Source organism: Argopecten irradians, chromosome 5, assembly GCF_041381155.1.
Source record: "Argopecten irradians isolate NY chromosome 5, Ai_NY, whole genome shotgun sequence".
NCBI classification, from domain to species: domain Eukaryota; kingdom Metazoa; phylum Mollusca; class Bivalvia; order Pectinida; family Pectinidae; genus Argopecten; species Argopecten irradians.
Genome location: NC_091138.1, coordinates 42,299,607 through 42,314,305, shown reverse-complemented (window position 1 = coordinate 42,314,305; position 14,699 = coordinate 42,299,607). Strand labels below are relative to the sequence as shown.

The window sequence follows — 14,699 nt, the reverse complement described above, 5'->3', positions numbered from 1 at the left end:
ATATCGAGATATGTTTTCATGATAGAAATAAATCATAGTATAACTCTCAAACATTCACTGATGTACTCTGTGAGATATACAGTATTCCACGAGTAATTTATTGATAACATCAAGTCTTCTGATATACAATTTACGAGTGTTTCATTTACCAGTGTCTGAAATGAGTTCAATTAATCATTCTAGCGGGGTACAGATGTCTCGACATATTACAACAAGCCCTCCACCTCTGGGTTGCAAGTTTGAATCCCATGTGAGGCAGTTGCCAGGTACTGAGTGCTGGTCAGTTGTTTTTCACCAGAAACTCCGGTTTTCCTCCACCAACAAACCTGGTACCTCCTTACATGACCCTGACTGTTAATATGACGTTAAACTAATGTTAAGACTGAGAGGGAGGGGGGGGTGTGTGGTGGGAATGGAAAATAATTTAAAAAAATTGGCGACTTAAGGCAAATGGGAACCTTGTAAAGGAATAAAGATAAGTTATAAAACATAAAGGTAGTAATATGAGAGAGTACAGCTGTCTGTGAGGCATACTGTAATTGACTTGATAAACACCAATGGTGGTTAAAAATTGAAAAATGAAGGAGTGCATAGTGGGACCAGATTTGGGCTCATCTTGCAAAACATTATTGCGCGGAGTAAGCCATCATCAATTTACAAAAGAAACGAAACAGAGAAACCTACACAGTATTTTCATAGTTTCAATCAGTATTTCAGTCAACGTTAGTGAAATGGAGGCCTCAAAAAGGAGGGAGCACTTATTCTCAGGGATGGGGGGTGCTAATTGGGTCAAATTCGATAACTCATTCGAAATCATGTAAATAAACACTCATTATACTTATAGTTCGTAAATAGGTCATATGTTTTAAGCAATTTCATCTCGTTTTTCCAAGAGGCCCAGGATCATACAGTTGGCAAGAAGGCATGTTTATATGAAGAGCTATGAATTTGTTCAATTAAATGACCTAGACTAATGTGTAATCAATAATCAAGCGCCATGTTGTTATTCATGAAGCATCTTAGAATGAAAATCTTTTAAATTAGTTCAAAAAAATAACATTGACCTTCTTTAACTGAGGTCAGTTCAAATGGCAGAAATTGATGGTCATATGAAAAGAATTACAGTGTGTAAAAAATTCAAGCCAAACAGTTTAATGTTTATGGGGTTCATATCCAGGGTTTTTTGTGAAGTTGGAGTCTGCATATACTGTAGTAGCTGATGGCTAAATCAGTAACCAAATACTGATATATATGGCCAGTCATGTAAATATCAGTTTATTTCTAGCTCTCTAATGGTCTAAAGGACCAAGGTAAGCTCATCCATCTGTCAATAATTGGCTGGTAATAGTCCTTTACGGGATGGGTCACAAATTGTACAAATGGTTGGAATGACTCAACAGGGCCGGAGCTCAAGGAGTCAAATTGGCTATTTACATAGGTTATTATAATATATATATATTGAAAAGCAGTTATATTATAACTGCTTTTCAAAATTTAACTCATTTGGTTTGTAGCATCTCCATTGGATGGTGACTCAAAATGGTGGGAATGAGCAAATTTAGATGACTTCCGCCAGGGTCTGAGGGATTGGGCCAAAAGGGGTATTTGGCTATATTCATACACTAGGATAAACAACTTCTTCTCTGAAACTATTAATGGATATCATCCGTATTTGATTTGTAGCATCCCCATGGAGTGGTGACTCATTTGTACTAAGGGTTGGGCTGACCCCCAGATGCCTGAGAGGTGAGGCCAAAAGGGCTCAAATTGGCTATACATCTGTACATGTATTTATATAAATGACTTGTCTAAAACTAAGCAATGAATACATTATTATTTGACTTGTAGCATCTGTATGAGGTGGGGACCAAAAAAATATATATAAATGATTGCGAACTAAAGGAATGGGTGGAACCAAAAGTAGTCAATTTGACAATATTCATGCAAACAACATCTTGGAAACTAAGCACTGGATATCGCCCATAGTGATTGGTAGGATCCCAATCGAGTGTGGACTCCTAAATGTTAGCCTTAGAGATTTTGTGATGTTTACTGAATTGTAACCAGGTAAACGATCCAGGCCCTGTGGTCCTTTTCTTCACTTTCTTAAACTTTTTGTCCCAGATCTTTACTTGAGGACATACGTAAATTAATATTCTTAAATACAAATTGATTTGGATCATTACTGAGGACATGTTATCCAACAAGAAGTTTGAAGATTCTTGTAAAGTGGCATGTATTACCCTTTTCAGATTATCAAAAAAATTGATGACTGACAACCAAATATCATCTCATTCACCCCTGAAGACTCATTTAGACTCTCCTAAATGAAGGACTAGAATAGTCCATTATGAAATTATAGGAGTGAATGAGTGAATATATAATCAGATAGAGACTTCATATCCATGATGGCAGGTCAAATTGGCTGAAATAACAGAATGAAGTTTATTTCCAGTTTGAACCATCTGTATATTCATTTGTATTGAAAACCTGTACAGTTATACCTGACTTTATCACTTTCTGAACATTTAAGATATTTGGGTTTTTCCATCCTAGATACTTTAACGTTATATCCAACCAAGGAGTATCTCGTAGTAAAACTGGAGGCAACAGAACAGAACATGTAATTTAGTACTTTAATGCTTATCAAAAGAGCCATGTAATGGTACACTAGGTTGACTATGTGGATTTGAAGTTGGACGTCACTCTCTGCAGTCTTCAAGGGAAATTTTTGCTGGCCTGTGATTGGTTCAGATTTGTTCCCCTGAGCTGCCTTCAGTTTTACTTTGAGATAGTCCAAGGGTGTAGAGATCATAAGTGATAGGAACCCCTGGAGTATCAAGGATGGGGTTTTTCACACTTTGTATGATTTTGTTTCTGACAATAATTGTCAATTACTAAATGTTATTGGGGGTGATTTGCCAGATGAGAAAATAATAAAGTAACGTGTTGTCAAATGTTAAGTCAGGTTTTACTGTATTAAATGGTGAAAGTAAAGCATGTAAAATTCAATCAAAAAATTCTAAACTATGTGAGGCACAATACTTTCCTTAAGAAACCAAAGGATGCTGTGAGGATAATTAATATCTCAAAACAGACACCAGTTGAGGGTCAGAAGTTCTTTTGAAGAACATAGGAAGAAATGCTTAGTTTGCTTATCATTCTTAAAAAATGCAAGTGATTAGTTTCCACTAGTTAATGCAAGCAATTGATGCCATTCTTAGGTAACTCCCCGAATATACGAGCTAATGCTACGTCGACTGGCAGTGAGACAGAGGGAAGTAACTGATATATAGATCTCAACACTTCATGCTAATGATCTGAACAATTGAAAAGATATTGGATTGTTTGGATGCAGAGACACCAAGGTTTCCTGAGAATGTTGGTATGATCCGATATAGGCGGTTTTCCAAAAGAAAATATTAAAATATTGCCATGGAATATTGATATACCTTATTTGCAGTAATAAACGCCTTGGGCACTTGAATAAATAATAATTCATGTAATATATGTGATACAATGTTAATGTTGTAAAACATTGTGAAATCCATGGCATGAGGAGAGACGTTTATATAACTTCAACTCGTTCTCCGGAAGAGGGGAAGGATGCTAGTTACGGTGAATACGGTAGGCAGAAAAGGGAATTGTGCATGCACCTCTAGTATAATGTTTCTAAACCTAACAGGACCAGCGTATTTGGCTTTAATATGCAGGTTTCAGATCATACAGGTTTTAATGTATATTATAAATGCCATACAGTTATTCCTGACTGGACAGGAATGAGGATTGGACAATGGTCAGTTTGACAGGTTTTGCTATACTAAGTATAGTAAAATCTTGTTGCCTCCATGCAACAACGTAATAATTCAAAGTTATCCTAGTATTGGTCAAGACAGGTCGAGGCAATTGCTGTATAAGGAAATAAACTAAGATGACCATGTGACCACATTTCATTTCACCTATTCAATGCAATATGGATAACTAGAGAGTGAAAATTTTTGGTTACGATCGACTCGACCTGCAGGGTCAATTAAAAACGGTAATTCTTGTAAAAATAATGAACAATTTTTTGGTGAAATATGAAATTGCAATAAAAATTAAAGAAGAATGAATATTTGAACTATGTATTTGTATATTATATAGAAATTTTTCCATTTTGTGACTAGAAAGTGAAGTTTTTGCTTGAAAAGTGGTCTTTTGATAGGCATTGTACTTCCCATATTAAAAAACACATATGGTGTAAGCTCTTATTTTCTCGGTGACTTTTCCACTGTGATGTCATTTTGCTGTTTATAGCCATAAGATCTTTTGAAAAAGAAAAAAGATGTTAATCTCTCTAAATTATCCTGCAGAAATTGATTTATTTCAAATTCCAATTGCTCATAACATACCCAAAATTTCATCAAGAATGAAATCCAGGATTTTGCTGGAAACATACAAGTCATCGCTTTATTTTGTTTCTGAAGATGATGGAGTGACAAGATTGTTGGTTTGACAAGGAAGCTTGTTAAAGTTTTAAAATTCTCTTGTGGAGAAAAAAAAAGATCGCTTTATTTGTTTCTGAAGATGATAGAGTGACAAATTGTTGGTTTGACAGGGAAGCTTGTAAAAGTTTTAAAATCTTGTGGAAAAAAAAAAAAAAGATATAAAAAGGCCACTTTTCCAGTGAAATAATTAGTACCGGTAAGTTGATAATGTCTTTAACAATGTTTTGTTTGTTTAAACAGAAAGCAGTCGCCCCAATGCCTGAAGTAGGAGCACAAGAGAAACAAAATCAGGTAGAACAACATTCATTGCATGCAAAAATCATGTATAATGAGAAAAATAAAAAGATTCTGTTGTATTAGATTAGTAGCAATTGAGGACATGTATTTTGTACGGCTCAAATATGAAAACCCTCATTGAATCAAGAAAAGAATTAATGAAATGTTTAAAGATGCTCCACGGCTGACAAATGGTAGTTTTACACTATCAAAAACAGACAATTAAGTATTGTTCTTCAGTTACAAAAGTTACTTACTTTACCCCATTACCACCATTAGAAAGTTTGAGTTTCTAATTTTACTTCAAGATAAAGATATTAGAAATAATTAATTGCAACTCAAAAAAATTCTGTGACACTATGTTCTATATAGAATTAAGTTCTGACTGCGCATGCACCAAAAGCAAAATAAATTATTTTATACTATTTTTTGTGTTAATTAGGCATATATATGCACGATTAAACACCAATGGTTGTTCAAATTATGAGTGCCATTTATGGTCTGTCGGCGGTGGAGCATCTTTAAGCATTATTTTAATATATTTTGGGTTTATGAAGTCATAGATGAAAAATAGAAGGACATTTTTTATAGAGGAGAAGCATACATGAGAAAGAATATGATTTAATCTGAATAACTCAATGAGGTACTAATTAGGCATTTATTTCCGTACTTTTACTTACTTTTACAATAAAACAAATTGAGTTGTGGCACATTGATATCTTAGCCAATAGTTTAATTTGGCCAATGACTGCCACTTTTGAAATTCCCGAAAATAACGTTCTGTATGTATAACATCGTAATACTCTACATACAATTCTTTCGGTTAATGAAAAATAACGTCTAACCAATAGAAATAAGTTTAAAGGGCCACTACCTTTCCGAAACGGCTTTTAGTTTTTAAAATAGGAATGTGAAACGAGATCAATAATTTTGTAGAGTCGCAGAAGTTATTAACTATACGTTTACTACCACACTTATCACCACCTTCAGAACTGTTTAATTAGAATAAATAAAATGTTAATTTTCATAACGCGGGTCGTTTTATGTTTCCCGCCGTCGTCCTAAATGCGGCGCGGTAGTTGACTATCACTGCGCCAGACGGCAAAACAGCGAAATGAATTTCCACTGTTATCGTACATTAGACAGGAAATCTTGCATATGTTTGGAGTTGTAACCTCATCTTATGCCATCGATATATATTTTCTTTTGTTATTAATGTTTTTAAGAAACCTATAAATTTTGCTCCGGAAAGGTAGTGGCCCTTTAAAGATGCTCCACCTCCGACAGAGCATAAATGATGTTCATCGTTTGGACAATAATTGGTGTTTAATCGTGTATATATATGTATGATTAACACAAAAAATATTATAAAATAATTTACTTCGCCTTTGGTGCATGCGCAATCAGGACTTCATTCCATATAGGATATAGTGCCACGGAATTTTTTCGGGATGCAATTAATTATTTTCTATATTTTTAACTTGAAGTAAAATTAGAAGCTCAAACTTTTCAATGGTGGTAATGGTGTAAAATAAGTAACTTTTGTAACAGAAGAAAAATACTAAATCGTCTGCTCCTGTTTTTAATAGTGAATAAATACCATTTGTCAGCGGTGGAGCATCTTTAACGTATGAAAATAAATTATTGTACACTAACTTATTTTCTGTGGTATACTTACAGACTGTGGATCTAGTGAATGCTGACATCTCCGAGGAAGATAAGATCAAAGCAATGATGTACCAGGCTGGCAAAGACTTTGATCCCGCAAAGTGAGTACTGCTGCTAAATATACAGTAAACCCCTCTAACATAGAATAGGTATATCTGTCGAACTGATTATTTGGGATCAAATGTTAAGATTTCATTTATAATGTAATTGTATTCTGTCTTTGCAAATTACAGAGCTACCTGCCTTGCAGGTAGGTATGCAGCACGACATCGTTAATTTGTGAATTAAACTTGCTTCGTTTTCTCTGGGGGGAAAATGTTACACATGCAAACAGGTGACGTTACAGTCAATACCTATCTGCAAGGGCAGATAACTCTGTAATATGCAAATACAAGATTGAATATCAAGAAACATATAACGTAAAAGTCACTCATTTAAAAAAAAAAAAAAAAATTATTTGGTCTGGTATATCAGTCATGTGACTAAGTGTATATTTCTGTTTGTCCAGCTATATGAAGTCCAAGTACCCAGTAGGCAAGCCCTCCAATTCATATCTCTGCTTCAAGTGTGGGAAGCCTGGTCACTATATTCACAACTGCCCTAACAAGCCGGTAAGTTTCCGAGAGCACTGCTGTAAGACTCCAAATATTCTCCATATTTATTCAGTAATGTAGTTTACCTTTGATAGCTTGGTCATGTTGTCACATAGTAATTATACAGTAGGTTGGTGGTTTCACTCCTGGTGCTCCGACTTTCTTCCATTTAAAACATAGCTACATGTTAAATGTTGACCCTTGCTGTAGTGAAAAGGACTTGTTAACACATTATTCAATTGTATTCAAAAACCTTGTCTACTGTAGTTTAATTCATTTTTGTGTTTCGTACACAACAAAACTCATGAGAGCAATTCTATAGTGTTAATTTTCATGTACCAGTGTCAGCGGCGACTGCTTTAACTTTTAAAATTTTGTGTTTTAATTTATTTGTCAGAAATGATCCGTCCTTTCTAAACATGAAATTGATTAGAATTTCATATGTATTTATGGTTAAAAAAACGAACCTGAAATTTGACCTGAAAAGATAACTCCTGTCAAGAAACCAGTACTTCAGAAATAGGCCTAAATTTGTCAAGAAAATGTTACCTGAAATTGACCAGAAATTCATGTCAGGAATTCCCTGTGTAGAATCTCGACATCAATGCACTGTAGGGTGGTACAGATAAATATGTGTTATTCCTGTTTATAGGAAAATGATCTGGATGACACCACTGGTAAACAACAGGAAGTTGTTGTCAACCCGAACAGGATAAAACGCTCGACTGGGATTCCCACAAGTTTTCTCACCCCAGTCGATGATAAACATTCTCCCGGGGCTCTTCTTATGTCAACTGGGAAGTATGCTGTCCCCATCATAGACAAGTAAGTAGAGGAGGGATATATGATGTAAATTGAAAAACTTTGTGTGTAATGAGTTTTAGGAGTAATACTTATTGAATAGCTTTGAAATAGTTACTAATCTATAGAAAAAGGTTAAAAGTTTATGACAAAGAAATTGACAGTCTAAAATAGTAAGTATTAAATTAAACCATTGGGAAAAGAAAAATCGAGTGAGTCAAAACAAACATACTTAAAACTTGGTCCTGACACAGTTGAATCCTCTTAATATCATGCCCAAATTGTCAGACAAGTGTGATATTAAGAGGAATGTGATATTAACCAATATGATAGTAGTGGCTTCCATTGCATAGTGATATATAATGGAAAGACATCTTTGTTGGTGACTTGACTTAAAATTTGTGTGTTTTCCATTTTGACAGGGAGGCATTCCAGAAGGGGAAGAAAGAGAGACCACCCTTCATGCCGGCGCCAGTGATCGAGAAACAGGAACAGTCCCCTGTGCCTAACGAGCTGATCTGTCCCCTGTGTCACGACCTCCTCAGGGAAGCTGTTGTTATTCCTTGCTGCGGGAACAGCTACTGTGATGAATGTGAGTTTTATAGCTAATTGATCACTGTAATATTTTAACGGTTTTCCTTCGTAGATATAAGTTTGTTACAGTAATGTGAAGTTTAAAATTCTAGAGGCTGGTGGCTATCTAAGTAAACAATTACAATGTATTTTGATGTTATTTTGGGTCATTTACTGTTGACTAGTAAAATACTCTTTTTCTAAACATTTGAATATTAATTACAAATATAAAACTAATGTGTCAGATGAGTCCAAAAATAACTTTCTTTAATTATATCTTCTTACTTTTTAATTGACAGGGCTAAATTCAGTTCAAATTGACTTTGTAAATCTTTGCCAGTTTGTTGATTTAAATTTTTTTTTTCTCCAGGTATCCGTGTAAATCTTTGCCAGTTTGTTGATTTTAGATATTTTTCTCCAGGTATCGGTGTAAATCTTTGTCAGTTTGTCGGTTTAATTTTTTTTCTTCCAGGTATCCATGTAAATCTTTGCCAGTTTGTTGATTTTTTTTTTTTCTCCAGGTATCCGTGATGCTCTTTTAGAGGATGACAACCATTGTTGTCCTTCCTGTAAAGAAATGGACTCATCTCCAGACAAGCTCATTGCTAATAAATTCCTGCGGACAGCTGTCACAAATTTCCTTAACGAGACAGGATACACGACAGTGAAGAGACGACACATGGAGGCTAAAATGGAGGAGATGAAACGTCAGGAGGAGGCGGCAAGGGCAACGAAACCTCGGTCGAGGATGGAGTCCCCTCCCCCTCCACCCCCACCCCGTACAGAATCCAGGACTCGTATTACTGTCAAAACAACCGCTTCTGTCCCCGAGGGAGCTAGTAATAATAAGACACTTACTCCTACAACGTCAACGCCGGTCAAGGATGAAAGAGAGCCACTATGGCCATTGGATGAACAGCCAAAGGTAAGTCATCATATATGTAAAGATAGCGTGAGAAAATACAGAGAAAATAGAGAGAAAAATACCCAAAGGCTTACTATAAAATAGTTACTTATGGTAGAGCCTGTAATAGCTTGTTGATGAACCTTGTGTCATGAAATTTTGATCCAAAAAATATAGGAATCGGTAGAATTATATATGCACTTCAACCCAAATGGCAAATTTTGATTTTCTTGCTGCGATTTATTTTTTCACACAACAAACAGGAAATTTAATTGCTCGCAAAAGTAAATTGTTTACAGTATTGTGTAGTATTGATTATTATCAGTGAACAACTTTACCTGTGTATTTACCTACAGACTGTACCTGTGATTGGACAGAAAGTTCCCGTTAAACCAAACAGAAACACGCCACCACCAACTACCGGACCTATGCATCCCGCTGGACTGCTGCCAAGGGGGTAAATACAACATTACAGCGATAGAAAAAACAAAGCAGGAAAATCATACAGAGTACTGTGAAATCATTTATCTTCGTTAGGGTGAATTTTCGTGTGAGATAAACTTTTACAATTTCGTTGAGATTTTAATTTTAATATAATGATTTCACAGTGTTTTCTAACAAGATAATCCAGTTGATAATGAAAAATGAATTTTATTGCCATGCAGAGTTACAGAGGTGGTGAGGGCTTGAAGTAATATGTCCAGACATCTCAACCACTTGGCCATTGATATAAGAAAGTATTATTTCATTTATAGAGATGAATTTCTTTAAATGCATGTAATGTTTATATCTTTAATAGACCTGGGCAGGACTTGAGACCACCTGGAGAACCTGACATATTGCTTCCGACCATCCCATCAGGTCCGGACTTCCGACATCCTGGAATTACTAATGGACCTGTCCGACATCCCCCGACCTTCCCACCGCCAGGAGTGACACCTGCCACAGGTAAGCAGATGCTTAAATATCAGTAAAATAGTTAATCGAACAAAACAAGATTAATTAAAACGTGAAATCATGTTTTCTGTGCCACCAATTACAAAAAGTTTAATAAGCAAATATTATGAATAGAGTACAATACTAAATCAATACTATGAGAAAAAAAATATGAATTAAAACTTAAAAAATAAAGTACATTGTATTTGAAAAAGTATATTAGTAATTTTGAAATATGTTATTTGAAATAAAAAAAATAACATGATATTTGAAAAGAAATGATATTTGTAACACATTACTTGAAATTTAGAACAGATACATGATATTTGAAAAGTTACATTATATTTTATTAGGTCATCTGACCCGAAGGGTCAGGATGACCTATAGTCATCATGTTTCGTCCGTCGTCGTGCGCCGTCCGCCGTGCGCCGTGCGCCGTCCGCCGTGCGCCGTGCGCCGTGCGCCGTCCGCCGTGCGTTAACTTTTCACATTTTGAACTTCTTCTCAAGTTCTATCGGTGCGATTTGACTGAAACTTGCATGAAACAATCCTGACATGGTCCCGACAAAGTGTTGTTATTTTTCAGGTCGATTCGAAATCCAAGATGGCCGCCACAGCCGCCATCTTGAAAACACATTTTGAACTTCTTCTCAAGTTCTACCGGTGCGATTTGGCTGAAACTTGCATGAAATGATCCTGACATGGTCCCGACAAAGTGTTGTTATTTTTCGGGTCGATCCGAAATCCAAGATGGCCGTCACAGCCGCCATCTTGAAAACACATTTTGAACTTCTTCTCAAGTTCTACCGGTGCGACTTGGCTGAAACTTGCGCAAAACAATCCTGACGTGGTCCCGACAAAGTGTTGTTATTTTTCGGGTCGATCCGAAATCCAAGATGGCCGCCACAGCCGCCATCTTGAAAACACATTTTGAACTTCTTCTCAAGTTCTACCGGTGCGATTTGGCTTATACTTGCATGAAGTGATCCTGACATGGTCCCGACAAAGTGTTGTTATTTTTTGGGTCGATCTGAAATCCAAGATGGCCGCCACAGCCGCCATCTTGAAAACACATTTTGAACTTCTTCTCAAGTTCTACTGGTGCGATTTGGCTGAAACTTGCATGAAATGATCCTGACATAGTCCCGACAAAGTGTTGTTATTTTTCGGGTCGATCTGAAATCCAAGATGGCCGCCATCTTGAAAACACATTTTTAACTTCTTCTCAAGTTCTACCGGTGCGATTTGGCTGAAACTTGCATGAAATGATCCTGACATGGTCCCGACAAAGTGTTGTGATTTCTTTTGGGTCGATCCGAAATCCAAGATGGCCGTCACAGCCGCCATCTTGAAAACACATTTTGAACTTCTTCTCAAGTTCTACCGGTGCGATTTGGCTGATACTTGCATGAAGTGATCCTGACATGGTCCCGACAAAGTGTTGTTATTTTTTGGGTCGATCTGAAATCCAAGATGGCCGCCACAGCCGCCATCTTGAAAACACATTTTGAACTTCTTCTCAAGTTCTACCAGTGCGATTTGGCCGAAACTTGCATGAAATGATCCTGACATGGTCCCCATAAAGTGTTGGTATTTTTCAAATCGATCCGAAATCCAAGATGGCCGCCATCTTGAAAACACATTTTTAACTTCTTCTCAAGTTCTACCGGTGCGATTTGGCTGAAACTTGCATGAAATGATCCTGACATGGTCCCGACAAAGTGTTGTGATTTCTTTTGGGTCGATCCAAAATCCAAGATGGCCGCCACAGCCGCCATCTTGAAAACACATTTTGCACTTCTTCTCAACTTCTGCCTGTGTGATTTGGCTGAAACTTGCCTGAGATGATCCTGACATGGATCGACAAAGTATTGTTACATCTCTGGTTGATCCCAAATTGAAGAAGGCTACTATGACACTATATCTAATTAAATTCCTACATGTTAAGGCCCTTGGGCCTCTTGTTTGAAATAAAATTTGTTGAAGGAAATGGAAAATGATCCTGACATGGTCCTGACAAAGTGACACCATATGAAATAAATTTTACTATTGCCAAGGTAGTCAGATGACCGTTAAGGCCCTTTGGGCCTCTTGTTATTTATAACATATTATTTGAAATTTAAAAAAAAAGGTTGAAATTTAAAACAGGTACATGGTATTTGAAAAATTGTATTATTTATAGCATATTATTTGGAATTAAAAAAAAATATATATATATATGTTATGATATATTCTGACATTGAAAGTAATATCCACTGTGATTGTGTTTCAGTGCCTGTTCTAAATACAAATCTACCCCCACCCCGCCTGCCTGTACCGTCAGGGATGCCATTCCCTCCTCATCCAGGGGTACCTGTGGTACCTGGAGGGGCCCCCCACCCATTCCCACCTTCTAGAATGCCGTTCCCATTACCCATGGGGGGACCTCAGCCGATGACCAAGGAGGAATTCTATAGAACAAAGCAGGAGATGCTTCGAGATGAGTACGTAGTATTTAATTTTGTATCCACTAAAAATCCTTTTTATGATACTACTGACTACAGTATTTTATAAAGTGTTTTGATTTTAAAGGTATATTGATATTTTCAATTTTGACTATAAAAGTCCAATTTATACTAAAAAAAGTAAATTTTATAGACAGAAAGAACATTGTAGATGTATGTGAAGTGACCATTCTGTCTTTGAATAACCCTTTTGGAAAGGTATCAATTGTGACATCATAATTTTGTGAGCAAAACACGCGTTTCTCTAAAAAAAAAAAATAGTGTTACTCTTGTGAACATCATTATTATGACATCACAATCAATACCTACATACAAGGGCAGATAACTCTTTAATATGCAGAGAATACATTGTGTATTTAGCTTTTTTTTTAACTGAGGGAGATATTTATATCAATGTTGTATAGCAGATTGGACAAGTTCTGTAATGAATTAGTTTAATGAATATTAAAAAAAAAATGCGTAACAGAAATTTGAAAAAGATTCTAAACACCTGTGTTGATGTTTATGTCTGTTATTGCAGTTTAAAACCCGAGACTATGGTGGACTATCGGCTGAAAATGATGGAGTACAAACTGGACCAGAGGAAACGTCACTCCAGGTCAAGGTTTGTTCATTTGAAAATTAAACAATTGAATCATTTTCTGTGTGTGCCAATGATAATGATAAAATAAATATGGTTTGTCAGTGATTAGAGATCTTGTTGTAACACATGTGAAATATCACTTTTAATTTTAAAAATTTAAAAATTTATTTAAATTTAATTTTCCAGAGTGAAATTAATGTGGTCATCTTTTTGAAATATATGCTATATTGTTGAGCTGAACAGTATTAGGAAATAAGATGTTACATTATCAGGAGTTGCTTGTTTCAATTTTATTTTAAAAGTCTATTTTCACTTCAGGTCACTTTCTCCAAGGAGGTCTCTCTCAAGAAACAGGAGCCGAAGTCGTTCACGATTCCGATCAAGGACCCCGCCCTTAAGGAGACGCACACGATCTAGAACAAGAACTAGAACCAGATCAAGAACCCGAACTAGATCTCGATCAAGACTGAAATATTCGAGGAGTCCACCCCCTCGTCGTCTCAGAACAAGAAGTCGTTCACGATCAAGGTCAAGATTAAGGTCACGGACACGATCAAGGACACGTTCTATTTCAAAACCAAGAAGGTTACGAACTCTAACAAGATCACGGACACGATCAAGGTCAAGATCCAGATTCCGATCCAAGAGCCCCGTCAGGTATCGGACCAGGAGCAGATCTAGATCGTGGTCAAGGCCACCGCCTCCCAAATATCGGCCAAGGTCAAGGAGTTTTACACCTCGTCGAAGGTCACGAACACGTTCACGTACAAGATCACCTCTACCACCAAAGTATAGTTGGTCACGATCACGTTCGCGCAGCCCACGTTACAGACGTGGTTCTCCTGGTTATCTACCTCCTAGAAGGTCAAGGTCACCATTGCCTCGTTATCGATCTCCGCCCCCCTACTGCAGGGATGACTACTACAGACAGTCGTCAGGTGGCTGGTCCCCACCCCCAAAGGGCTTCCGATCCCCACCCCAGGGACGACAGAACTTCTCTCCACCAAGATACCCGGGTCAACCCCCACCTCCACCCTACTATGGACAGCGCCCAGACGATCATTATAGGTCAGTCTTTTTGTTTATTATTAATGACTGATTAAATTAGAGTTGTATTCTGGTGGAGGAATTTATATCTAACTGACATGTCTACCAAAGTTCTATTTGAAATTTTTTTTTTTTTGAAGGTTATTTCCATCTATGTTATCTAAAGACATTACTGTTAAGATATTATTTTCTTTTTGAAAATGTAATTATTCAAAACAATAAAAATCTAGGGTTAATATTCTTTATTTTCCTACCTTGGGTTTTGGTTGTGTTGGAAATTCATAAATTTCTCTTATGTATTAAGATTTCATGCATTTACATCGTTTT

At 36.5% G+C, this 14,699-nt stretch overlaps 1 protein-coding gene across 1 annotated transcript in view; it reads left to right on the top strand.

Annotated features, from left to right (window-relative positions):
• The window catches only part of LOC138323916 (E3 ubiquitin-protein ligase RBBP6-like), a 29,625-nt gene that overhangs the window by 10,627 nt on the left and 4,299 nt on the right, over window positions 1-14,699 (top strand). Inside the window, exons 5-15 of the mRNA XM_069268853.1 lie at window positions 4,728-4,778; window positions 6,444-6,532; window positions 6,940-7,042; window positions 7,677-7,849; window positions 8,248-8,417; window positions 8,920-9,323; window positions 9,659-9,759; window positions 10,102-10,250; window positions 12,511-12,721; window positions 13,263-13,346; window positions 13,644-14,393. Coding sequence (XP_069124954.1) covers window positions 4,728-4,778; window positions 6,444-6,532; window positions 6,940-7,042; window positions 7,677-7,849; window positions 8,248-8,417; window positions 8,920-9,323; window positions 9,659-9,759; window positions 10,102-10,250; window positions 12,511-12,721; window positions 13,263-13,346; window positions 13,644-14,393 — 2,285 coding nt within the window. The remainder of the gene's footprint in view (window positions 1-4,727; window positions 4,779-6,443; window positions 6,533-6,939; window positions 7,043-7,676; window positions 7,850-8,247; window positions 8,418-8,919; window positions 9,324-9,658; window positions 9,760-10,101; window positions 10,251-12,510; window positions 12,722-13,262; window positions 13,347-13,643; window positions 14,394-14,699) is intronic.